At 44.7% G+C, this 26,850-nt stretch overlaps 1 protein-coding gene across 1 annotated transcript in view; it reads left to right on the top strand.

The window, feature by feature from the left end:
- The first annotated feature begins 523 nt into the window (after positions 1 to 523).
- Positions 524 to 26,850, top strand: part of TTC39B (tetratricopeptide repeat domain 39B) — a 149,792-nt gene continuing 123,465 nt past the window's right edge. The window contains 3 exon segments of the mRNA XM_003928147.3: positions 524 to 607; positions 609 to 645; positions 647 to 790. Coding sequence (XP_003928196.2) covers positions 552 to 607; positions 609 to 645; positions 647 to 790 — 237 coding nt within the window. The 5' untranslated portion in view covers positions 524 to 551.

Below are 26,850 nucleotides of genomic sequence, written 5' to 3'. Positions count from 1 at the left end.
TAGGGGGCGGTAGAGGAGTTCCAAGATGCGTAAATCTCTGTCCCGTGTTTTTTCTATTTTTTGAACACAGAAGCAAACAGAGTCCTTCCACCTAGTGTGCTGGCGGGTGGTGTGTCAAAGGCCTCTCGGGGACCAGTGACCATGACCCAGGGTGCCCTCAGGCCACACCATCTGCGAGATGCAGTGCCCATCTGGCGAGGGAAAATGACTGGCACCTGACCAAGGGCTAGGTGGATGCTTCCACGGGCCCCAGGTGGGGCGCTGCTCTGACCTTGGTTTTGTCATCCCCGCGCTCTCTAGCTTCTTTCCAGGTGTGCCCAGCCTCCGCAGAGCACATGCTGCAGGTAACCTAGTGAACCCTCGGGAGGGCGTGCCCGACCGGGAAACTTTATCTGGGCGGTGACTTCGCCCACGTGGGCGGGGCGGCCGCCCGCTGGGGGCGGGGACGCATTGTGGGAGCCTGGTTGGCTGCCCCCCCGCGGGCACAGGCGGGGCGAGCCTCCGAGGGGCAGGACAAGTCGCTGCCCGCTAGCGCGGCGTTCGCGGAGAAAATGGAAGCCTCAGGGGCTTGCCGGCTCCGGGGGCGGGGAAACCGCGTAGCTGCATTGCCCCGCCCCGAGACCAGGAGGGAGCGCCGTGCAGTCCTCCTTTCTCTGTCTCTTGCGCTGGGCTGAGCCCGGAGCCGAGAGCGGGAGTCGGCTCTGAGTTCCCTGCTTGGTTTTTGGGTGGCAGCAGCCGGAGGAGGATCATGGCGCTCGTAGGCAGCCGAGCGGAGCTGGAAGCGGACGAGGTACGAGCCGATGGGGAGTGCGGGCACGACCCCTGCAGCCCGGGACGCGAGTCCAGGAGAGAAGAGCCATCCGGGCTGGCTCGGCCGATGCCCCGCCCCCTTGGTCCCCTCTCCGGGGTGGGCGGGCGCCGGGTGCCGGGTGGGGGCGCCTGGCCTCGGCAGGTCTGTCCCCGCTGGAGCTAGGAGGGTGCCTGCGGCGCGCTGAGCGGACACGCTGCCGAGGTTCGGGCCGCCGGCCCTGTGGGTCGTGGGGATGGAGGACTCGCGTCCGGCCGGCACTTAGAGGGGCGTGAGGGCGGGGGAGCCGAGGACCCGCAGCTCTGACCTACTCCGAGCCGACCCGGCGACGCCTGGACTTTATGAAGTCTGACCCTGACGTCCCGACACTGGCCCTGTGGGTTTTCTTGGAATCATCTCTCGACCTGGGAATCTGACCTTCTATGGAAGTTTCCTGGTGGCAGAACCTAAAGGCTTAAGACTGATGAAAAGAGTGGGCAGCCGGAGGAAGTACGAGTCGAGGGGTACCTGCCGCGAGAGCGGGGCAGGGGTGCCGGGGGTCGGGGCCGGAGGGCGGAAGCCGCAGCCCAGGCTGTGGTGCTTCCTCGCCCTCCACCCGGCCCGGACGCTTCTCCCAGCGGGTCCTCAGAGTCGGCGGTGGCCGGAGGGAAAGTGCTTTGAGAACTGACTCCGGCCTCCTTTGGTCTCAACTGTGTTTGACTAATTAGCCACTTAACTCCAGTCGTGGCGCGCCCGGGCCTGAGCACGCAGGGGCGGGTGCGTCGGACCTGTTGATTTATTGACTGTTCTTTCAGCACCTGGCAGCTCCAGAAACAGCGCTCTGCCTGCGCTTGAAGTTGAGACCCAGGCTCCAGCAGCAGCCAGCACCCACAGCTGCTGCTGCTGCTGCCATCTCACCTGACTTGAATTGTAGGAATCGCTTCCTTTAGAAGGCTTTGGTTTCAAATGATGCAATAGTGGATGAGCTGGAGGAGGCGGTTGATTTCCGTCCATCTCTTTAATGCCAGGAATCTCCTGACACCGAGTACTATAAATGTGGGCCGTGAAATAAACAAAAACCATACAAGAACTGAACTGCAGCTCCTTCCATGACTGAGACACATAGGGCAAGCCAGGCTGTCCAGACCCTTGGTTACAGCCTTTCCCTTGCGTTGAGGGTCCCAAGACTGTAGAGTGAAATATTTGAATCTTGGTCTGTTTGTGGGAAAAGATTTGCTGTACTTAGGGCTATATAATTCTCTAGATCAGGGCATTGTTGAGGCAGTGCTATTATTAATTAGCACTGGGATAATAGGTGTAAACTGGTACTGTTTCCAACATATTTTGACAAATGGTCACCCCAGCTATGCTCACTGACTACAAGATGAACGCTAGAGGTGCATTAGCTGATGAGAGAAGTTAGGTTTCTGTGGGTGAAACTTGTGTGGGAAGTTAGGTTTCAGAGTAGCAGAGAGCCTGGCATGTAGTAAAATATTTGTTGAATGAAGACTGCAGAAAAGATGTTACTTAAAAGCTCTCAGTTTTTGCCATATCATTCATTTTTCTTCATTCATTAACTATTAAGCTTCTGTTATGCGCTAGGTACTATACTAGTCCTAGTTGATGAGCAAAATACAGACAATTCTTTGTTCATGCCAAATTTACTTTTGTCCCTCACAGCGTACCACTTCCATTGCTATAAACTAAGCAAGCATTTATTGAGCATTTACTTTGGGTTCCAACTTAGTAGGTGCCTTAGAGAAGACATAGTTTTGCCTCTTTAGGGTTCTCAGTCTGATGAGGGAGTTATGACCTGTGTACCAGAACTCTAGGAAGGGGATCAAGTAAGCAAGTGTGAGCAAGTAAGAAGTTGTGTGTTGTAGACTGGATACACTTATTGGTAGAAAGTCCCTTACTGTAAATGGGCTTGAAGAACTCCAACCTTGAGTTCATAAGACCCAGTTCTTCAATTTTACTGGGTGTGCAAATAGCTTATTTCAGCTAGGAAGCTTTTCACACATTTAAGAAGAGTCTGATAGTCTTTGTGGCCATATTTGATATTGATAGTTTTTATGGCCATTATTTGATATTCTGGGGAAATGAAAAGGGACAAAGTGGTATAGTTGGAACAGTACCAGTTTGGATTTTAGGTCACCTGTTTCTTACCTCTCTTTACCCCATAGTTGTTAATCATTTATATGTGTAAAGAGCTATTTAGGTGCCAAGCCCTGTACTAGCCTGGAGGTACAACAGTGAACAAGACAGACCCGGTCCTGCCCATGATGGTTGACCTTGATTGATCAAGTCTCTTAACCCCAGAGGGCTCTTTCAGTTTCCTTATCTGAAGAAAGAGGGGCTGGATAAGCCCTGAGTGTTCTAGCTCTAAAGATTTAGGCTGTTTTTGAGGGGTGGTGGAGTGAAGGAGGTTGGGGCAAGGGAGTTTCTTTTGGAAGAAAGGCTAATGATATGGAAATCTTTTTCTTTAAAAGTAGCTAAGGAATGACAATGGTAGAAAAGCTCTCATGGTAGCTGTGGGATAGAAGTTTTCTTGGGTAAACTGATTTTTTAATTCGTGTTTTTTAGGTGCTGGTATGATAAATTTGGGAGCATAGAAGTTAGGACTTGCATCCTCGTTGGAGGCAAAAACTGCTTATTGGGGAGCACAGCATCTTAGATATGATAATGGTTTGTGGCCCTTTAAAGCTCAATCAACAAAAGTTTGTTTCTTAATATTTGAATTTCTCTCACTGGGTTTTCTTAGGTATTACACTAGCAACATTGATAGTGAGTTCATGGAAGATGTTCAAGGTCAATCCAACAAATATGTAACATAAAGATGGCCGTGATTGGAGGACTTTCTCTCTTGTCAGTTGCCTGATCTTGAAGTCATCTTGGCTGGTTACTTTCACATACTTAAGAGGCACCTTTGGGTGCCTTGTGGCTTGCTTATGTTTGGCCCTCAAATATAAGGGTTTGAGAATTCAATGAAAATTGTTTATATTTTATTATTTAATTCAACTAAAGTTATTCAGTTCACCAATAATTATCTCAAGTGCCGAAAAGGAAAAATTGACAGTATTTGAATGAATATCTAGCAGCTAGTTAAGTTAGAAATTTTCTCATATGAAATAAAAGTTCACTAAAAATCACTTTTCAGCCTGTGTAACACAGTGACACCCTGTCTCTACAAAAATAAAAATATAAATAGTTAGCTGGACATGGTGGTGCCCACCTGTAGTCCCAAGTTATTCTGGAGGCTGAGGTGGGAGGATTACTTGAGCCCAGGAGGTTGAGGCTGCAGTGAGCTGCGATCATGCCACTGCGCTCTAGCTTGGGTGACAGTGAAACCCTGGTTTCAAAAAAAAAAAAAAAATCACTTTTCAGAAAATAATTTTTTCAATAGTTTTACTTTTGCTGGAAAAATAACAGTTTGGAATGTTTTTAAAAAATTGATTGCATTGGTATTATGTAGTTATATAAATTGATAATTTGCATATATTATTTGATGCATTGTGTTTAATATATTAAAAGTCACTCAGCAAATACAATTATAAGGTTAAATGTTCATAGCTGTTTAAAAAGTTTATTTATAAATTTATTATTATTTATGTTTTTTTGGAGGGAGGAGGAAGTTTTGTTCTTGTCGTCCAGGCTGGAGTGCAATGGCATGATCTGGGCTCACTGCAACCTCTGCCTGCCAGGTTCAGGTGATTCTCCTGCTTCAACCTCCTGAGTAGTTGGGATTACAGGTGACTACCACCACGCCCAGCTAATTTTTGTATTTTTAGTAGAGATAGGGTTTCACCATGTTGGCTGGGATGGTCCTGAACTCCTGACCTCAGGTGATCCACCCGCCTCAGCCTCCGAAAGTGCTAGGATTACAGGCGTGAGCCACTGCAACTGGCTGGGATTTATTCTTTCATTTCACCCCTCTCAGGTGCTAACAGTCTTTAGATGCTGGAACAAGAACACACTAAAAGAAGACAGTTAATACGCTTGAGGAGCACGCAAAACACTTTAGGTCAAGCAAAACATTTACACAAGTCACTATAATATTTCTGTCTTTGGGTCAGGGTTTTAGGAAGAAGGGCCATATAATGTATCATTCAAAGCAGGGCACTCTGAGTAAATGAGTGCTTTCAGGAATTGCACTGAGACAACAGGTACACACAGGGATAATTGGCTTCCCTAGTTTAGGGGCCGGCAAGGACTTGAAAGGAGAGATGGTACCTGAACCAGGTTTCAAAGGGCAAGCAGGATTGTGTTGGGCCCCCCTTGGGGAAGGCCTTGGGGGAAGTTGAGATGGGTGGAAGTAAGAGAGCACTTGGCACAGTGGGAAGGAGGGTGTCCAGGGTTGAAACACAAAAGGCTGCCTTGGATCATGAGTCATTGTGTCCTGAATGTCATGCTAAGGAGTTTGGATTGTATCTCCTAAAAAATAGGAACCTGGAAGGTTTTTTGTGTTTTGTTTTGTTTTGTTTTGTTTTGAGACAGAGTTTTACTCTTTCTCCCAAGCTGGAGTGAAGTGGTGCAATCTCGGCTCATTGCAACCTCCTCCCCCACCGCCCAGGTTCAACTGATTCTCCTGCCTCAGCCTCCCGAGTAGCTAGGATTACAGGCACCCACTACCGCGCCTGGCTAATTTTTATATTTTTAGTAGAGATGGGGTTTTTGCCATGTTGGCCAGGCTGGTCTCGAACTCCTGACCTCAGGTGATCCACCTGCCTCGGCCTCCCAAAGTGCTAAGATTATAGGCGTTAGCCACTGCGCATGGCCACCTGAATGTTTTTGACAAGGCAGTTGTGGTAAGATTGCTGATTTTAGGAAGATACGTCTGGTGAAGTGAATGCAGCCAGGATGTGGAGGTGGCAGAAAGAAGGACAGAAGGCTGTTGTAACAATTAGTGTGGAAAATGATTAGTAAGGAAGTAGAGCAGAGGCTGTGGGATTGGAGAGAAGAGGCCAAGTTGAAGGATTTCTCAGAACATGAAAGAGGACTTGACTTGGTGGCCTGTCCCCCAGTTTGAGGATCAGTGGTATAGTGAGGGAGGAGCCATTGAGTAATAGTTCTGGGTTCCTGGGTGGGAACTTCCACCTCCTTAGGTGACAGCAGGAACCCAGAATTATTACTCAATGGCTGGGCCCACAGTAATAATTCTGGGTTCCTGCTGTCACCTAAGGAGGAGGAGGAGAGCTCATTCCTGTCTCCTTTCAGGTAGATAGAGGATGAGGAAGGACCACAAGCAGATGAAACTAACCCCTGTGGCTCACTGACTTGTCTGATCGTGGAGCATGGGCCAGGGTTTGTTCATGAGGGTATGTGTTTGGGTAGAGTCAAGAGGGGGCGTTTGTAAATTGGTAATGTAAGTTAGTGGAAGGAAGCAGCATAACTTTACCATCAGTCCCAACTCCAACTGAGATGAACAAAAAAGCATTTTCCTGAAATGTTCCTGAAGTGTTCAGTCTTGAGTCTCTTTTGAAATCCTGTTTGACAGCTGTTTTTCCTAGTGAAACTTTTCCTCATGTTCTCCCCTCCTTCCCCTGTACCTGGATACCCACTTCCTTCCCTTCAAGTCTGGGGAACACATATGCTTCTGCAGGCAAGTATCAGTTCTTTCTCTGCTAGCTGCTTGCCTTCTTATCTCAGTTCCCTGCTCATGGGTCCTGTTACTGATCACCCAGTGTGAATCCGATACTGTGAGTTCAGTGAGGCTCAGGGTTTCCATCTAAGCCAGCTGTTGACAGCCCACCAATCCCCAGTCTTGGGTGCCCCAGTAGCATCTCAGGTGGGGTCTCCTGAAGTTACTTTGTATTCACTTCCCAAAGATGAGTACCTGGGGACTCCTGTGGGTGCTTTTAAGGCTTCCTGGGGGGAGGGATTTTCCTTTCTCGAGCCTCCGGTTGGCCACCACCTTAGTCAGCACCCTCCTCTTCTCTCCCTGTGCTTCGTGGATCTGTGCTCCCTCCTGATACACCAAGTCTGTTTATACCCAGAGCTACCATGGCCAGCTGCCATATTGGTGAGGTCATCACACCTCTCTAAAGGGACTGAAGTGGTGAGTGCCTAGCAGTTCCTAATGCTATCATGCATCTTAAGCTCTTTATTTAAAGACTGGGTATGTAGTAAATGCTTTCTGCTGTGATCTGTGGACATCTCCCCTTGGTATTGCTGATCTTATGCTGTCATATACATAGGGCCTACCTATTTTTTTTTTTTTTTTTTTGAGACGGAATTTCACTCTTGTTACCCAGGCTGGATTGCAATGGCGTGATCTCGGCTCACCACAACTTCCGCCTCCTGGGTTCAGGCAATTCTCCTGCCTCAGCCTCCTGAGTAGCTGGGATTACGGGCACACGCCACCATGCCCAGCTAATTTTTTGTATTTTTAGTAGAGACGGGGTTTCACCATGTTGACCAGGATGGTCTCGATCTCTTGACCTCGTGATCCACCCACCTTGGCCTCCCAAAGTGCTGGAATTACAGGTATGAGCCACCGTGCCCGGCAGGGCCTACCTATTTTAAAATATTTTGGTGAAATGATACATTGTAAGTTTGTTGGATCTGAAGGTAAATAGTGAGTGACAATTTTTCAGTCTGACTTAATGTGTTGAGTATTGTATTAGGTGCTGGGGAAGCACATGCAGCTCCTGCCTCAGGTTATGGTCTAGTGGAGAGTGGGGGCATGTGTGTGCTGAGAACCACCTGGTGGAGGAGGGATACCAGGGTGCTTTGGGAGCACAGAGGAGGCACCTTACCTGGGAGAGAGGGTAGTCAGGAATGGTTTCCTGGAGGAGGTCATGTCTTAGAAATTCTGAGTCTTGAAGAATGAGTAGGGGTTAGCCATGGGAAGTGATGTGAGGAGGGGGGCTCTTGATGTGTGTTCTGGGAGAGGGAATAGTGAGATAAGGTCAGAGGTGAGGAAGAGCCTGTGGTGCTCTGGATAGATGGAGTGTCAGGAAACAAGACTGGAGGGTTACTTTGTTAAGAGTTCTCCAGACATAAATATATGGCTAGATGAGAGGGGATTTATTAGGGAGTTGTCTCACATGATTATTGATATGGTTCGCCTGTGTTCCCACCCACATCTCATCTTGAACTGTAGCTCGCATAATCCTCATGTGTCATGTGTGGGACCCAGTGGGAGGTAATTGAGTCATGGGGGCAGGTTTCCCCCCCCGCCCCCATGCTCTTCTTGTGACAGTGAATAAATCTCATGACATCTGACGGTTTTATAAAGGGCAGTTCCTCTGCACATGCTCTCTTGTCTGCTGCCATGTAAGGTGTGCCTTTGCTCCTCCTTCACCTTCCACCGTGATTGTGAGGCCTCCCCAGCCACGTGGAACTGTGAGTCCATTAAACCTCTTTTTCTTTGTAAATGACCCAGCCTTGGGGATTTCTTCATAGCAATGTGAAAATGGACGAATACAATTATGGAGCCTGAGAAGCCCTACCATATTCTGTCTGCAAGCTGGAGGGCCACAGAAGCTGGTAGTGTGGCTCAGTCCAAGTCCAGAGGCCTCAAAGCCATGGAAGGTGATGTTATAACTCAGTCTGAGGATGAAGGCTTGAGAACCTGAGGGTCTGCAGGTGCAAGTTCTGGAGACCAGGGGCTGGAGAACCTCAAGTTCTGATGTCCAAGAGAATGAGAAAGAGGACTTCTGAGCTGCAGAAGAGAGAGCAAGCAGATTTGGCTTTCGTCTCTCTTCTTGTTCTATCTGGGTGCTCAGCTGAGTGGGTGGTGCCCAACATTTTGGTGAGGGTGGGTCTTCCTTACTCTGTTCATGGATTCAAATGCCAGTCTCTTCTGGAAACACTCTCCCAGACATACTCAGAAATAAAGTCTTTACCTGTTCTCTGTATCTGGGTATCCCTTAATCCTGTCATCTTGACACATACAGTTAACCATCACAGGTAGGAAGGGCCATTCAGAGACTTTTGTGTCAGATTGTGGAGATCATGGTGTGTGTCTGCAGGTTTCAGTGAGGAGTGGTGGGGAGTGAGCAGTACTTTAGGTGGCTCCTGGCAAGGCATGGAGGCTGATTGGAGGTAGACATGCCCAGAGTGGTGGAGGCTGGTGTTTTGTTTTGTTTGTTGAATGACTATTGGGAGTCACTGAAGGCCCAAGGGTACCGAAGCATTGAGGTAACATGATGGGTAAGATATGGTTTGGATACCTGAAAATGACAGAAATGTGGACACAAACAGACAGCTGTAACCTGGAGGGCAGAGCAGAGTCGAGAAAGAGTTCAAGTGGCCTGTGCTCCAAGGAGAATACAAGAGGGCTCTCACAGGGCAGTCAACCTGGACATTTCTCCTGCCTGCTGCCCACCCTACCTGCTGACTTGGTTTCCAGATGAAGTCTTTACTGACTAGCTGTGTGACTTACAGCAAGTCCCTTAATGTTTTTGAGCCTTGTTTTCCTCATAGGCAACATGAGGGAGTTGAAACTGATGATCTGTCTGTAAAAGTTCAGAGAAAAGTTGAGCTTTTGACATGTGTATTCTAGAAGGTGACATTCGATCTGGGCTTTATGAGGTGGAATTTCAGCAGGCAGCAAGGGAGCAGATCACCCCTGATTCCTCCAGGCAGAGGGAACAGCAGGGGAACTGTGCTCCTCAGGCATGGTGAAGTGGAATGGAGGCCATGTAGTTGGAGCGCTGTGTATGCCCACTTTAAGTGACTAAGGCAGGAGAGCTGATGTGAGTGTGTTACTGCTACATTGATCAGAATTGGGCCCTGAATGCTTAGCTGTGTCTTTTCCTTTTTCTTCCTTTCTTTTTTTTTTTTTCTTAAAGAGACAGGGTCTTGCTGTGTCATGCAGGCAAGGTTAGAGTGGTGTGATCATGGCTTACTGTAGACTTGACCCCTGGGCTCAAGGGATCCTCTTGTCTTAACATCCCCTGCCCCTGCTCCCCCCTCCCTCAGGAGCTGGGACTACAGCACATAATACCATGCCCAACCAGTTTTTTTCTATAGAGATGAGATCTCGCTGTGTTGCCCAGGTTGTAATATCTCCTGGGCTCAAGTGATCCCCTAGCCTTGGCCTCCCAAAGTGCTGAGACTGCAGGCATGAGCCAACATGCCTGGCCCTGCCTTTTAAAAAAATTAGCTTTTGGCCGGGCGCGGTGGGAATTTTCATGCCTGTAATCCCAGCACTTTGGGAGGCTGAGGTGTGGGGGATGACCTGAGGTCAGGAGTTCGAGACCAGCCTGGCCAACATGGTGAAACCCCATCTCTACTAAAAATACAAAAATTAGCTGGGTGTGGTGGCACATGCCTGTAATCCCAGCTACTCAGGAGGCTGAGGCAGGAGAATTGCTTGAACCCGGAAGGCAGAGGTTGCAGTGTGCTGAGATTGAGCCATCACACTCCAGGCTGGGCAAAAAGAGTGAAATTCCGTCTCAAAAAATAAAAAGATTTGCTTTTTTGACAGTGGAGACACACATGCACCCTTCTGTATTTGGGGAACATTTTTGCTTTTCTTCTTTTTGGGTAGAGGAAACAACAATGATGATCCCCATCTGTTTGGTTTCACTTTCCCTTTCCCAACCCCATTTGTAAGGTACAGTTTTAAACTGATGCCTGTAAACTGAAATGCAGTGGTTAGTTAAGGAGACAGACAGGGTCAGGCACACTTGGGTAATTTCACAGGTTTATGTTTCATCACATAGACTTTTACCTTCGGACTAAGTTCTGAGATACAAAACCAAGTTGCCTCATGGTGCTGGTGTGGGCAGCAGGACCAGTCACAGCTTCTCTGGGGGAGTGCTTGGTCCCCTTTTCTCCCTCCCTGCTTTCTCAGATCACTTTGTCCTGGCATTCTGGACAACCACGAGTCACAGTCCTTCCACTCAGAACCAAAGACAACAAATCTCAGATTCTCACGTTGTTATTCAGGCCAAATGGAGTATGATCCTTTTGAGAGGAGGTGGACAAGACAGATGAGGACAGAGAGGCTGAGTCCTGAAGAGGGGGAGGTGAGACCCGACTCCCAAATCCTCCCCCAGAAGTCCTCATTTGTCATCCCCTGTGCAGAATCATCCATTAAGGGCTCATTGACCCAGACCGGCTCCCCCTGTGCAGAGCAGCCCTGAGCTTCTGAGGGAGCGGCCAGTTGGGCTGAGATCCTGCTTCCCATTGGCTGTCTGACCTGGAATATGTGATTTCACTTCTCTGACATTCTTCATTTATGAAGGATGAAGTCAGATTATATTTTACAAAGCACCTGACACATAGAGGTACTATTAAAATGCGAATTTACTTTTTCTTTGTGCTTTTACTTTAAAGTATTACTGCTCCTGGTTCATTATCCTTGAATTTGATAAAGAATCTGCAGCTAACATTTTGGTGTGTTAAAATATATTTTTTACCTTATTGTTGCAGTCAGTTGAGAAGAGAATTCTACACAAGTGCACATCTTAGAAACAGAAGGGAAGTGATTGGCCCAAGGTCACTTAGCTGGCTTAGGCACAGATTCAGCGTTAGAAGCTTGGTTCCCTGCTGGGCGCGGTGGCTCAAGCCTGTAATCCCAGCACTTTGGGAGGCCGAGGCGGGTGGATCACGAGGTCAAGAGATCGAGACCATCCTGGTCAACATGGTGAAACCCCGTCTCTACTAAAAACACAAAAAATCAGCTGGGCATGGTGGCGCATGCCTGTAATCCCAGCTACTCAGGAGGCTGAGGCAGGAGAATTGCCTGAGCCCAGGAGGCGGAGGTTGCGGTGAGCCGAGATCGCGCCATTGCACTCCAGCCTGGGTAACAAGAGGGAAACTCCGTCTCAAAAAAAAAAAAAAAAAAGAAAAGAAAAGAAGCTTGGCTCCTTAACTCTAAACTCATTGCCCTTTCCACTAGGTCAGTCTGCCACAAACTTCTCAAACTTCACTAAGAGGTCAAATGCGGCCTGCCCATCTCCTGCCTATTTTTGTAAAGTTTTCTTTCTTTTTTTTTTTTTTTGAGACGGAGTTTCGCTCTTGTTGCCCAGGCTGGAGTGCAATGGCGCGATCTCGGCTCACCGCAACCTCCGCCTCCTGGGCTCAGGCAATTCTCCTGCCTCAGCCTCCTGAATAGCTGGGATTACGGGCACTCGCCACCACGCCCAGCTGATTTTTTGTGTTTTTAGTAGAGACGGGGTTTCACTGTGTTGACCAGGATGGTCTTGATCTCTTTTTTTTTTTGAGACGGAGTTTCACTCTTGTTACCCAGGCTGGAGTGCAATGGCGCGATCCCGGCTCACCACAACCTCCGCCTCCTGGTTCAAGCAATTCTCCTGCCTCAGCCTCCTGAGTAGCTGGGATTACAGGCACGCGCCACCACGCCCAGCTAATTTTTGTATTTTTAGTAGAGACGGAGTTTCACCATGTTGACCGGGATGGTCTCGATCTCTTGACTTCGTGATCCACCCGCCTTGGCCTCCCTAAGTGCTGGGATTGATCCACCCGCCTCGGCCTCCCAAAGTGCTGGGACAGGCATGAGCCACCGCGCCCAGCCTATTTTTGTAAAGTTTTATTGAAACACAGCCACGCCCATTTGTTTAGGCGTTGCCTATGGCTGCTTTTGCCCTACTGTGGTACAGTTATGTGTGGCTCACACAGCCTAAATATTTATATGCCTTTTATGGAGGAAGTTTGCTGACCTCTGTACTGGGTGATTTCTATGTGTGTTATAAGTTTGTTCAGAATGTGTTGTAAGCCTTATGAATTAAATGTGCTTATTTCATGTTCATGTAAGCATCAAAAAATATGAAAAATAGAAAATTACTTGATACATCCCATTAATTGATTTGGTTGTAAGTTCTAGAGTCAGTTGGACGTGGGTTTGAATCCCTGCTCCTCCATGTATAACCTGGGCTAAGTTACTCAATCTCCGTCTTCCATATTCACCAGAAAAATGGCGGAGAACCTGTCGTGAGGGTTAAAGGCCTATGTAGCGCTTAGTGTGTGGGGCTCAGAAGTTGGCTTGTAGCGCTGTTGTCAAGGCTGCGCTCTGTGGCTGCTCACAGGCATTGTGTCAAGATTGGCCCAGCCAGAGTCTTGCACAAAAACCTTCCTCTGTGATGGGAGTCCCGTAGAATAAATAAGTCACCTCTCAGGCTCCAGTTGGAATACCCAGGACTCCAGCTGGTAAATTCTTCAAGTTTACATCCTCCCACCTTTCCTTTCCTGAGTGGGAGGGGAAACCACCTCACACAAAAGAGAGTAGTAAACAGGGGCTCAAAGGGCCATCTGTTCCGGCTCTGTCTGAAACTGGAAAGTGCTAATAGCTGTCAGCAAGGGAGGTGACAATGCCAGTAATACTTTGGAAACAGCACTTGGTCACTAACATATAAATGATGTTGTAACTTTTGTTTTCTCCAAACGTTCTGATGAATGTCATAAAGTTCTTACAGCGTTTTTATGTAGCACCTAGATGTTAGTAGGAGACTATGGCCTGTAAAAGGTATGTTTATGTTCAGTTATTGAATATAAGAGGCTAAAGGTAAAGGAAGTAAGAATGTGTGAGCATTCCTGAGCCCTGGAGGGACTCTAGGGTTCTAGCTGTGCCCTAAAGCAGTGTTCTGTGCTAGACTGCCTTTTTTTTTTTTTTTTTTGAGTTGCTGGCAGCTGACAATAGACTACTCTTTCTAAAATGCAAGTCCATTTTCATCTTGCCTTTTAAAACCTGTCCACAGCTTCTCATTGCCTTTAAGGTAACATGCAAACACCTTAGCGTGACATATGATAACACAGAAACTTCAGCAGGTTTAAATTTAAAGGAGTTTAATTGAGCCATGAAAGATTCGTGAATCATTCAGTCTCCGGAGCCAGAGTAGGCTCAGAGACTGCAGCACAGCCATGTGGTGTAAGATGATTTATGGACAGAAAAAGGAAAGTGACATGTAGAACATGGGAAGTGAGGTACAGACAGACTGCGGGGCTGGTTACAGCTCGAAGTTTGCCTTATTTGAATGCGGTTCCAACCGTTGGCTACGTTTAATGGACCAAAACTCAGGATTGGCCCAAGTGTCGCTAAGGTCTGTTTATACCTCCATTGTAGCTCAGGATGTGCAGAGAAACCTTTAGGCCGAACCTAACATATGTAAGGAGGCAGCTTTACACTAAACTTGATTGAACACGTGAGGCCTTCCTTAGCATCTTGCTCAGCGGGTCTCATTTTAGTGTGCATAGAAATCACCTGGCTGGGGTACAGGCAGTCTGTGACGATGCACATCCCTTTGTCTCACCGGCAGCGATTCTTGCTCAGTGGGTCTGGGGTGGGGCAGATTAGGATCTCGCATTCCTAATGTGGACTTTTAACGTCAGCCATTCTGATGTGCTTGTGGTTTCTTCTCTCATGCCCCATTTCCTAAAAGGTGGTCATTTCTCCCCACCTTTTATACACTGTTCCCTCACCTGTTTCTATTTTAATCATTTCAGACCTCTCTCAGGCACCCCTCTTCCTCCAGACTCAGTAACTACAGTCATGCATCATTAAATGAGGATGTGTTCTCTGAGAAATGTGTTGTGAGGCAATGTCATCATGTGCGAGCATCATAGAGTGTCCTTACACAACCTAGATGATACAGCCTACTATACACCTAGGCTCTGTGGCACAGCCCGTTGCTCCCAGGTTATAAGCCTGTACAGACAGCATGTTACTGTACTGAAGTTACTATACTGTAGTTACTATACTGTAGGCCATTATAACACAATGGTATTTGTGTATCTAAACTTAGAAAAGGGACGGTAAAATATGGCATACAATATAATAAGCAGTACACCTGTATAGGGCACTTACCATGGATGGAGGCTGCAGGACTGGAAGTTGCTCTGGGTGAGTCAGGGAGTGAGTGATGAGTGACTGTGAAGGCCTAGAACATCACTACACACTAGTGTAGGCTTTTTGAACACCGTACACTTAGGCTGTACACATTTGTATTTTTTCCTTAATAATAAACCTCTGCTTAATGTAACTTTCTTACTTTATAAACTTTTACATTTTTTAAAACTTTCTGGCACTTTTGCAATAACACTTAGCTTAAAACACAAACACATTGCACAGCTGTACAAAATATTTCCTTAGTGTCCTTATTCAAGCTTTTTTTCTATTTTAAAAGTTTTTGACTTTTACTTTGTAAACTTTTTTTTAAGAACTGAGACATAAACACGCATATTAGCATAGGCCTATGTAGGGTAAGGATCACCAGTGTCACTGTCTTCAGGGCAGTAACTTGCCTGGAGCTGTCATCTCCTATGATAACAGTGCCTTCTTCTGGAATACCTCCTGAAGGACCTGCCTGAGGCTATTTTAGAGTTAACTGTTCTTTTTTTAATAAGTTGAAGGAGGCTGGGCGTGGTGGCTCAAGCCTGTAATCCCAGCATTTTGGGAGGCCGAGGTGGGTGGATCACGAGGTCGAGAGATCAAGACCATCCTGGTCAACATGGTGAAACCCCGTCTCTACTAAAAATACAAAAAAATTAGCTGGGCATGGTGGCGCGTGCCTGTAATCCGAGCTACTCAGGAGGCTGAGGCAGGAGAATTGCCTGAACCCAGGAGGCGGAGGTTGCGGTGAGCCGAGATCGCGCCATTGCACTCCAGCCTGGGTAACGAGCGAAACTCCGTCTCAAAAAAAAAAAAAAAAAAAAAAAATTTGAAGGAGAAGTGTACACTCTAAAATCATGATTAAAAATATAGTATAATAAATACATAAAGCAGTAACGGTTGTTTTTTTATTCTGTACTATACGTAATTGTATGTGCTATACTTTTTTTTTTTTTTTTTTTGAGACCGAGTTTTCGCTCGTTACCCAGGCTGGAGTGCAATGGTGCGATCTCGGCTCACCACAACCTCTGCCTCCTGGGTTCAGGCAATTCTCCTGCCTCAGCCTCCTGAGTAGCTGGGATTACCGGCAGGCGCCACCATGCCCAGCTAATTTTTTTGTATTTTTAGTAGAGACGGGGTTTCACCATGTTGACCAGGATGGTCTCGATCTCTCGACCTCGTGATCCGCCCGCCTCGGCCTCCCAAAGTGCTGGGATTACAGGCTTGAGCCACCGCGCCCGGCAGTATGTGCTATACTTTTATATGACTGGCAGTGCGGTAGGTTTGTTTATACCCACATCACCACTAATGTGTAGGTAACTCATCGCACTGTGTGTTATAATGGCTATGAATAGGCGATAGGAACTTTTCAGCTCCACTATAATCTTATGGGACCACCGTGGTGTATGTGGTCCATCACTGACTGTGTTGTAGTCACACAGCTCTTGTCTGTATTTAGCATTCCTGGCTGCCTTGAGAAGAACTATTCCTTCTTTGACATACATGCTGTGGCATCCAACGGGAATGGGATGTGGGCATTAACAATGAATCTTTCCTGCTCTGTAAAAGTCTAGCCCTATGAATGTACTTAGAAAAGGTAAACTTTATACATAATTGCTAATTAAGTTAACAGCTACGAATAAGTATTTAAAGTGTGTCAGTTACTGAGGCACCAGGCTACACTCGGCAACTCTGAAGGAGGCGTTAGAATCTCCATCAGAATTATCAGGAGACTGACAGGCACAGAGAGGTTAAGTTACTTGATCAAAGGCCCTTTGCCGGCAAGAGGCAGAACTCCACTCGTCTGCTGCCTTGCAAGCCTGCTCATGTTCTTTCCTCTCTCCCACATGCCTTGCTAGGAACAGACACCACAAATTGAAATTCAGGTGTGTCAGGAAAGAGGCCGATTTTTTTTTTTTTAAATTCTTTGTCCTACTTGAGATTGGTCCCTTTTGTTCCACGGGTAATGGCTTAGAGAAATGGAACTGTTTGTGCATCCTTCCAGCAGGAACCTGAACGTTTTACATACATAGCAGCTGCCTTAAAGAATGAATAGAAAATCAGGAAAAGTTGTCATCCGTATGAACTCTGCATATCATCTGCTTTCCTGCAAATTGTATTAGTTTGTTCTCATGCTGCTGATAAAGACATAACTGAGACTGGGCAGTTTACAAAAGAAAGAGGTTTAATGAACTTACAGTTCCCCATGGCTGGGGAGGCCTCACAATCATGGCGGAAGACAAGGAGGAGCAAGTCACATCTTACGTGTGTGGCAGCAGGCAAAGAGAGACAGCTTGTGCAGGAAAACTCCCCTTTTAAAAACATGAGATCTCATGAGACTTACCATCATGAGAATAGCACAGGAAAGACCGGCCCCTGTGATTCAATTACCTCCCTTTGGGTATCTCCCACAATATGTAGAAATTATGGGAGGTACAATTCAAGATGAGATTTGGGTGGGGACACAGCCAAACCATATCATGAATGGAACAAATTATTCATGTGGACAGTGTGTTCGCACAAGAGATGGTGGCTCTTCTCCGTAAAAAGCAGCAAAGAAATTCCTTTAATGCTGTCTAACAATGTGAGAGTTTTATCCTCTCAGTCAGGAGGGAGACTTTACCTCCATAATCCATTAGCATTATCTCAATACACTTAAACACACCCTGCTTTCTTGAGGTGTGCTTTGCAGTGCTCCTTTTAAGTAAAACCCCAAAAATGTCTCAGACAGATCTCTGTTTAGAGGATTATTTTGCCAGTGTTGAGGCTGCGCCTGGGAAGGAGACACAGACAGTTACAGTAGGATCTGTGCCCTGTGCTTTTCCCAAAGACGATTTTGAGTTCAACATTTAAAGGAGAGAGTGGCAGAAGGGGAAAGGAGGAAAGAAAAAAAAATAAAGGGAGGCAGGTAGTGAGGTAAGGGGGTCACATTCTTGTGAGCCTTTGATTAGCACCCATTGAATCTACCTCTTTGATGTGAAAGGAGGGAGTGGAGGAGCAGCCAGTTATGCATTCTGCATTTTAGATCTGCATTGTACCTGAGATAAAGTAACCACAGAGTAGAGGAAGAGATCAAACATGCATTTGTCTCTGGGTGGGTGGTAGGACAATTTCTAGTCTCATCTTTGTCCCAAACCTGTAGAGATAAGCTGTTAAGCTATATTTTCAGGGTGAGATTCAACAGAACTCTGTTTTTTTTTGGTAAAGATTTGGGGGCCCACAAAGCATTTCCTTGTGAGCGATTTGTGAGGGAGACCACCTGAGGAGATAGGTGAGGGTCTGTCGTTTTGCAGCTATCTGTTTAGGAACAGAAGAAAGGCAGTTTTGGCATGGCTTAATTAAGTTCCCAAGCTTATTAACTTTTCCCGGTGGCATACTGAGTTTAGGTCCTGAGATTTTATCTTCCTTTAACATGTTTTTAACTTCCTTTAACTTTATCTTCCTTTAACTTAACGATGTTCCAGTCAGTGGATTTTCAGTAAATTTACAAAGTTACATTGCCATCACCACAATCCAAGTTAAGAACATTTCTTTCACCCCATAAAGATTTCTCGAACCATTTCCTCTCACCTTAGTATACTTATCATACTTAAAATTATTAAAAAATTAAAACTCATCAGGAGAAAGTAAAATTTCCCAGGTAGAAATAAAAGTGAGCAGTCGTTACATATGATGAGGCAAAAGCACAAGGGTTAGGCCTTATAAATCAAGACTGGGAGAGCACGGGTGCTTTTGGGTCAGTGTTTGGCTTTGGCTCTCACACTGGACATCATCAGGGGGTCAAGGGCTGTGTGAATTACTCCTGCCCACATGAATAATTTGTTCTGTTTGCAAGAAGGCAGATGATATGTAGATCATATAGATGATGACTTGATTTTCTATTCATTCCTTAAGGCAGCCGCTATTTATCCAACATGATTAGGTTCTTGCTGGAAGGATACACAAACAGTTGCATTTCTAAGCCATTACCAGTTGAACCAAAAGGAATGCCACTGGATGGAAAGTCTCAAGTAGGACAAATAAGTAAAAAAAAAAAAAAAAAAAAAAAAAAAAAAAAAAATCAGCCTCTTTCCTGGCATACCTGAATTTCAGATTTGTATCTGTTCCTAGCAAGGCAGGTGGGAGACAGGAAAGAACACGGGTAGGCTTGCAAGGCAGCAGCCATGGTGGAGTTCTGCCACTTGCTGGCGTTGTGTCTTTGAGCAAGCAACGTAACTTCTCTGTAAGCTTCAGTCTCCGGATCAGTCAAATGGGGATTCTAATGTCTGCCTCATAGTGGCTGTGTGCAGCTCTGGTGCCTCAGTGCCTGGCACACTTTAAATACTTATTTGCAGCCATTAATTTAATTAGCATTTGTGTATAACGTTTACTTTTTGTGAGGACATTCATACGACTAGAGTTTTACAGAGCAGGAAAGAATCATAAGGTTATTTAAAATACTGCAACTAGCCATATTGAACATTTTGGTATTAAATATTCATTTGCTGATAGTAATTTTATTTTTGGGAGGAAAGGTTTTGTTTTTATTGTTATTTTAAAATGCAAAGAGTGGTAAGTGTCCTTTTGGAGAACTGGCTCAAGCCAGGTAACCAAGGGCAAGGCAGTTTGAGCCACAGTTTTCTCACTCGTACAGTGGGGCTAGATCATATAATGTATGCAACTTGCTACCTGGGGTAGATAAGGAACATTCACAAAAATAAGGATAATTATAATTTAAAAGCCTGTAATTAAGTGCTTCTATAGGTCCGGGTTTTTCACATTTCTAACAACTTGCTTATTTAGTAATAATAGCCTGTGAGAGTTCCCTGACTCCTCTCACAGGATGTGTGACTGGGCGTGGCTTGTCTGTTTGGCTGCCTCACATACTCAAACACACAGACGGGAGCACACAGATGGGCAGGTGCAGGAGCTGGGGCAAGCACCCCTGGGCTCCGTCCCCACAGCAGTAGCCAGGGGTGGGTGTCTGTGACTCCCAAAGCCCAAGTGGCATGTGTTACAGTTTGCTCTTTTTTTTTTTTTTGAGACGGAGTTTCGCTCTTGTTACCCAGGCTGGAGTGCAATGGCGCGATCTCGGCTCACCGCAACCTCTGCCTCCTGGGTTTAGGCAATTCTCCTGCCTCAGCCTCCTGAGTAGCTGGGATTACAGGCACGCGCCACCATGCCCAGCTGATTTTTTGTATTTTTAGTAGAGACGGGGTTTCACCATGTTGACCAGGATGGTCTCGATCTCTTGACCTCGTGATCCACCCGCCTCGGCCTCCCAAAGTGCTGGGATTACAGGCTTGAGCCACCGCGCCCGGCTTACAGTTTGCTCTTTTAACCTTGCCGTCCATGGATGGCTTAAGTGTTAACCAGCTCAGTGCCCTCTTGGTACCCAAGTTCTTGTCCAACGTCCAGGAAGGATCAGGTCATACATGGACTTGAGGAATGAATGCAGGGGTTTTATTGTGTGGTGGAGGTGGCTCTCAGTGGGATGAATGGGGAGCTGGCAGCGGGATGGAGTGGGAAGATGATCTTCCCCTGGAGCTTGGTTGTCCAGCTGCGGATCTCCTCTCCAACCATCCCCAGCTGAACTCCTCTCAGTGTTCAGATGCTCCTTCTCTTCTTTGCTCTGCCATTCTGCCATTTTTCTGCTCTTCAGGTCATTTCCTTGTGGAGCCAGAGTTGTGGGGTTTATATGGTTATAGGAGAGATGTGGTGGGCCAAAAGGCAACTTTTGGGTGCAAAAGAGGAATGCTCATTCTCATTTAGGCCTGTGGGTTACCAGGCCTGAGGATGGGGCCTTTGCCAGGGAACCACCCTCTTCTACCCGGTAAATCTCTGTTTCCTGTGCATATCATATGGATGTATTGGAATTTCTCCCAACTTTGATAGAAAACATTGAGATTCTTGGTATTCTTTTTTGTCAGACATAACTCAAATGTAGTTTGATTTCATAAATGGTAGAAATGACTTTATTCAGGTGTGGGGCTCTACAAGCCTACTTATATAGTTAATTATATTTGAAATTTAAAAAGTAAAGCTGCTAGCTTAGAAACTTTTTTTCTAAAGGTTTTCTTGCCTTTATCTTTGTAGTTTATGGCAGAGGAGTTTACATTTTAACTTAAATGAGGGTGCCCCTGTTTGATAATTACAAGCCCAGTCCAAGAGGGTACTTTAGGTCTGTAAGCTTGGGAAAGCAGGTGCCACATGCCAATAGATTAGACTCTGACATTTTAAGACTAAGGGACATGTGACATGCTTAATGATCTCTTATCTCTTTGTTAAAGACCACAAAGCGTCCCATTTCAACTGTGGCAACTGGAGACAATCATCTCTTCCTTACGATTGACCTGTTCTGTTGTCTGTAGCCATTTCTCAGCTTTCTTAATTTTCACAGTTCTTTATTTTCCGATTGACCTCACAGCTTTGTCAGATGTCACTATAGATTTCTCTCCCTCTCTTTTAATAAGAAATGATTTTAAGAGATTATGTTTTAGTGATCTACACTGTTATTCTCATGTGAATGCAGATGGACCTTTGGGCCCCCCTCCAAGCACTCACAGCAAAGAGTAAACAGATCAGTTAAGATTTAGTAATGAAACTCGGCTTCAGACAATGGCAAATCAAGCAGACTCCCAATATCCTTCATTTAATAAAGTTCATTTTATAATGAACATCGGTGCGTCAAATATGTATGTCCATGGCTACATAACTCATCTTTCCTTAGGAGAATTCGAAAAATAATTTAGTCTTATTGCTGAAGTTTAGCTATATCTTAGCCTTGTAAGATTCCTTGACAAAACAGAGTTCTCATAATAAGCTAGTTCTAGGTATTAGAATTTTCTGAGAGGGGATACATTTTGAGAAATTGAAAAGTTGCCCAGGCCAAATTTGGGACAATTTGGGTGACAAAATAATTAAGAACAGTAGAGTATTGTGGACCATAGAAAGTAATAGGAATCCTTGAGTGCATATGGATGATAAAGAAATAACTAGATAGATAAATGAGGGAGACAGAAGACTTTTGCTTTAGTAGAATGCCAGAGGCAGATTGGCAGAAGTGGCGGGAGTGCTGACGTTGGGAGCTCAGTTCCAGCTGTCATTGTAAAGATGCAGTCAAGTAGTACCACCCCAGGTGCTAAATCTAGGAGTACTTTGGGTGAGGAGCATGATGTTTACCTGATCTTACACTATCTCACGAGAGACTCCTTATTAATTGCAAGACAAATATAGTAACTATGCAGTGGAGAAATAGGACAGTACTTTGACCAGGTGGCCAAAATTAACATCACAGGTGGAAGCAGATGAACATCTGTGCCTCTGGATATAAATGTCCTTAGGAGGACACTGTTTATTCTGAAGGAGTCTAACTTGACTCTAATCACAAGGAAACATCAGAGAAACTTTAAATGAGGAAGAGGAAGATACTACTGTTTAAAAGAGAGGAGGGCTGTAGTCTCCAAGACTGTTGATATCGTAAAACATAAGGGCTGTGAAAATGTTTCAGATTAAAGGAGGCTAAAGAATTGTGACAGCCAGATGCAAAAGCAGAACCTAGACTGATTCCTGTTCTGCAGGGGAGAAAATGCTGTGAAGGACATTGCTGGGTCTGTTGACAAAATTGGACTGTGGACAATAACGTAAAGTAGTTTAATTTGTGTAAGTAGATAACTCTGCTGTGGCGATGTAAGAGAATATCCTTATTTTTAGGAAACATGCACTGCAAATCTGGCTTTTATTAAGTAAACGCAAATCCAGCTTTTAATAAAATAATAAAATCAAAGGGATTTTTGGATTTTTACCATACATCTTTCCCAGGATTATATTTTTCACTTAATATATCTTAAAGATATATTTACACTGTTTGCTTTATTCTTTATATAATGTCTGAAGAGAGTTGGATAATTGTACTGTAATTTATTTAATTACTTGTCTATTGAAGATCATTTGGGTCTAATTCTAATTTCTAATTTCCTTTGCAACACAGTGTGTATTATAATCTTGGTACATGAAACTGTAGTACACGAAAATTTTAATAATACAGCATCCTGGAAGTAGCATTCTATGTCAATGTATGTGTGTTAAATTTTTTAATGGATCCTGCAAAACTGACTTCTCAACGGACTGTTGCAATAGAATATGCTCATTTTCTAGCATTTCTGCCAACTGTGGATATTATCAACCTTGTAAATTTTTGCCAATCGCAGGGACAAAAATAATATGACTTTAACACCTCACATGGAATTTTAGAATGATTTCTTTTTCCCAAATTCTTCTAAAAATCAACTTTCTCTTGGTATAACTTAGATGCAACAAAACATACCCATGTTAAGAGTACAGATTAAGTTTTATAAATGTATGCACCATTTAATCACCAGTACAACCAGGCAGAAGATTTCTATCAGCCCCAAAGCTCCCTGGTATTTATCCCTCTGTAGTCGTTTCAAATTCCTTTTAATGCCTTTGTTTTACGAGAGTGTTAGTCTTTGTCTTTTAACATGTTTAGAATTTTCAATTCATTTTTTTGGTGGATAATGTATATGAAATTTGAGATGCTAGTTATATGGTCTGTTATACTAATGATCACTTCTGGCAGTCTCTATTTCCTGTGAGTTTTAAATAAGTTTCGATATTGAATTGCCTCTTTTTAAAATTATTTTATATATATATATATATTTTATTGCACTTTAGGTTCTGGGGTACACAAGCAGAACATGCAGGATTGTTGCATAGGTACATACACGGCAGTGTGGTTTGCCTCCTCCATCCCCCCGTCACCTATATCTGACATTTCTCCCCGTGCTATCTCTTCCCAACCTCCCTACTACCTGCTGTCCCTCCCCTATTCCCCGCCAACAGACCCCAGTGTGTGATGCTCCCCTCCCTCTGTCCATGTGTTCTCATTGTTCATTACCACCTATGAGTGAGAACATGTGGTGTTTCTTTTTCTGTTCTTGTGTTAGTTTGCTGAGAATGATGGTTTTCAAGTTCACCCATGTCCCAACAAAGGACATGAACTCATTTTTTATGGCTGCATAGTATTCCATGGTGTATATGTGTCACATTTTCCTTGTCTAGTTTATCATCAGTGGACATTTGGGTTGGTTTCAGGTCTTTGCTATTGTAAACAGTGCTGCTGTGAACATATGTGTGCATGTGTCTTTATAATAGAACAATTTATAATCCTTTGGATATATACCCAGTAATGGGATTGCTGGGTCAAATGGAATTTCTATTTCTAAGTCCTTGAGGAATCGCCACACTGTCTTCCACAATGGTTGAACTAATTTACATTCCCACCAACAGTGTAGAAGTGTTCCTGTTTATCCACATCCTCTCCAGCATCTGTTGTCTCCAGATTTTTTAATGATCACCATTCTAACTGGTATGAGATGGTCTCTCAATGTGGTTTTGATTTATATTTCTCTAATGACCAGTGATGATGAGCACTTTTTCTTATGTTTCTTGGTCACATGTCTTCTTTTGAAAAGTGTCTGTTCATATCCTTTACCCACTTTTGACTGGGCTTGTTTGTTTTTTACTTGTAAATCTGTTTTATTTCTTTGTAGATTCTGGATATCAGCCCTTTGTCAGATGGGTAGATTGCAAAAATTTTTTCACATTCTGTTTGTTGCTGGTTCACTCTAATGATTGTTTCTTTTGCTGTGTAGAAGCTCTGGAGTTTAATTAGATCCCATTTGTCTATTTTGGCTTTTGTTGCCATTGCTTTTGGTGTTTTAGTCATGAAGTCCCTGCCTATGCCTATTTCCTGAATGGTTTTGCCTTGGTTTTCTTCTAGGGTTTTTACGATGTTAGGTCTTATGTTTAAGTCTTTAGTCCATCTGGAGTTAATTTCAGTGTAAGGTGTCAGGAAGGAGTCCAGTTTCTGCTTTCTTTCTTTCTTTTTTTTTTTTTTTGAGACGGAGTTTCGCTCTTGTTACCCAGGCTGGAGTGCAATGGCGCGATCTCGGCTCACCGCAAACTCCGCCTCCCGGGTTCAGGCAATTCTCCTGCCTCAGCCTCCTGAGTAGCTGGGATTACAGGCACCTGCCACCATGCCCAGCTAATTTTTTGTATTTTTAGTAGAGACGGGGTTTCACCATGTTGACCAGGATGGTCTCGATCTCTCGACCTCGTGATCCACCCGCCTCGGCCTCCCAAAGTGCTGGGATTACAAGCTTGAGCCACCGCGCCCGGCCCAGTTTCTGCTTTCTGAACGTGGCTAGCCAGTTTTCCCAACACCATTTATTTAACAGGGAGTCCTTTCCCCATTGCTTGTTTTTGTGAGGTTTGTCAAAGATCAGATGGTTGTAGATGTGTGGCCTTGCCTCTGAGGCCTCTGTTCTGTTCCATTGGTCTATATCTCTGTTTTGATTACTGTAACCTTGTATAGTTTGAAGTCAGGTAGCACGATACCTCTAGCTTTGTTCTTTTTGCTTAGGATTGTCTTGGCTATGCAGGCTCTCTTTTGGTTCCATGTGCCGTTTAAGGTAGTTTTTTCCAGTTCTGTGAAGAGGGTTATAGGTAGCTTCATGAGTATGGCATTGAATCTATAAATTACTTTGGGCAGTATGGTCATTTTCATGATATTGATTCTTCGTAACCATGAACATGGAATGTTTTTCCATCTGTTTGTGTCCTCTCTTATTTCCTTGAGCAGTGGTTTGTAGTTCTCCTTGAAGAGGTCCTTTACATCCTTTGTTAGTTGTGGTCCTACATATTTTATTTTCTTTGTAGCAAGTGTGAATGGCAATTCATTCTTGATTTGGCTCTCTTTAAGTCTGTTATTGGTGTATAAGAATGCTTGTGATTTCTGCACATTGATTTTGCTTCCTAAGATTTTGCTGAAGTTGCTTATCAGTTTCAGGAGATTTTGGGCTGAGACAATGGGGTCTTCTAAATATACAGTCATGTCATCTGCAAATAGAGACAATTTGACTTCCTCCATTCCTTATTGAATACCCTTTATTTCTTTATATGGCCTGCTTGCTCTGGCTAAAACTTCCAGTACTATATTGAATAGAAGTGGTGAGAGAGAGAGCATCCTTGTCTAGTGCCAGATTTCAAAGGGAATGCTTCCAGTTTTTGCCCATTCAGTATGATATTGGCTGTGGGTTTGTTGTAAATAGCTTTTATTATTTTGGGATACATTCTGTTAATACCTAGTTTATTGAGAGTTTTTAGCGTAAAGGGCTGTTGAATTTTGTCGAAGGCCTTCTCTGCATCTATTGACATAATGATGTGGTTTTTGTATTTGGTTCTCTTTATGTGGTGGATTACATTTATAGACTTGGGTATGTTGAACCAGCCTTGCATCCCCGGGATGAAGCCTACTTGATCGTGATGGATAAGCTTTTTGATGTGCTGTTGCAATCGGTTTGCCAGTATTTTATTAAAGATTTTTGCGGCCGGGCGTGGTGGCTCAAGCCTGTAATCCCAGCACTTTGGGAGGCCGAGGCGGGTGGATCACGAGGTCAAGAGATCGAGACCATCCTGGTCAACAAGGTGAAACCCCGTCTCTACTAAAAATACAAAAAGTTAGCTGGGCATGGTGGTGCGTGCCTGTAATCCCAGCTACTTAGGAGGCTGAGGCAGGAGAATTGCCTGAACCCAGGAGGCGGAGGTTGCGGTGAGCCGAGATCGCGCCATTGCACTCCAGCCTGGGTAACAAGAGTGAAACTCCGTCTCAAAAAAAAAAAAAAAAAAAAAAAGATTTTTGCATCTATGTTCATCATGGATATTGACCTGAAGTTTTCTTTTCTTGTTGAGTCTCTGCCAGGTTTTGGTATCAGGATGATGTTGGTCTCATAAAATTATTTGGGAAGGATTCCTTCTTTTTGGATTGTTTGGAATAGTTGCAGAAGGAATGATACCAGCTTCTCTTTGTATGTCTGGTAGAATTCGGCTGTGAACCCATCTGGACCTGAGCTTTTTTTAGTTGGTAGGCTATTAATTGCTGCCTCACTTTCAGCCCTTGTTATTGGTCTATTCCGGGTTTCGACTTCTTCCTGGTTTAGGCTTGGGAGGATGCAAGTGTCCAGGAATTTATCCATTTCTTCCAGGTTTACAGGTTTATGTGCATAGAGTTGTTTGAAGTAATCTCTGATGATAGTTTGTATTTCTGTGGAATCGGTGGTGATATCCCCTTTATCATTTTTTATTGCATCTATCTGATTATTTTCTCTTTTCTTTTTTATTAATCTGGCTAGTGGTCTATTTTGTTGATCTTTTAAAAAAATGAGCTCCTGGATTTATTGATTTTTTTTTTTGAAGAGTTTTTTTG

Source organism: Saimiri boliviensis, chromosome 2 (assembly GCF_048565385.1).
Source record: "Saimiri boliviensis isolate mSaiBol1 chromosome 2, mSaiBol1.pri, whole genome shotgun sequence".
NCBI classification, from domain to species: domain Eukaryota; kingdom Metazoa; phylum Chordata; class Mammalia; order Primates; family Cebidae; genus Saimiri; species Saimiri boliviensis.
This window is presented reverse-complemented; position numbering and strand designations above follow the sequence as displayed.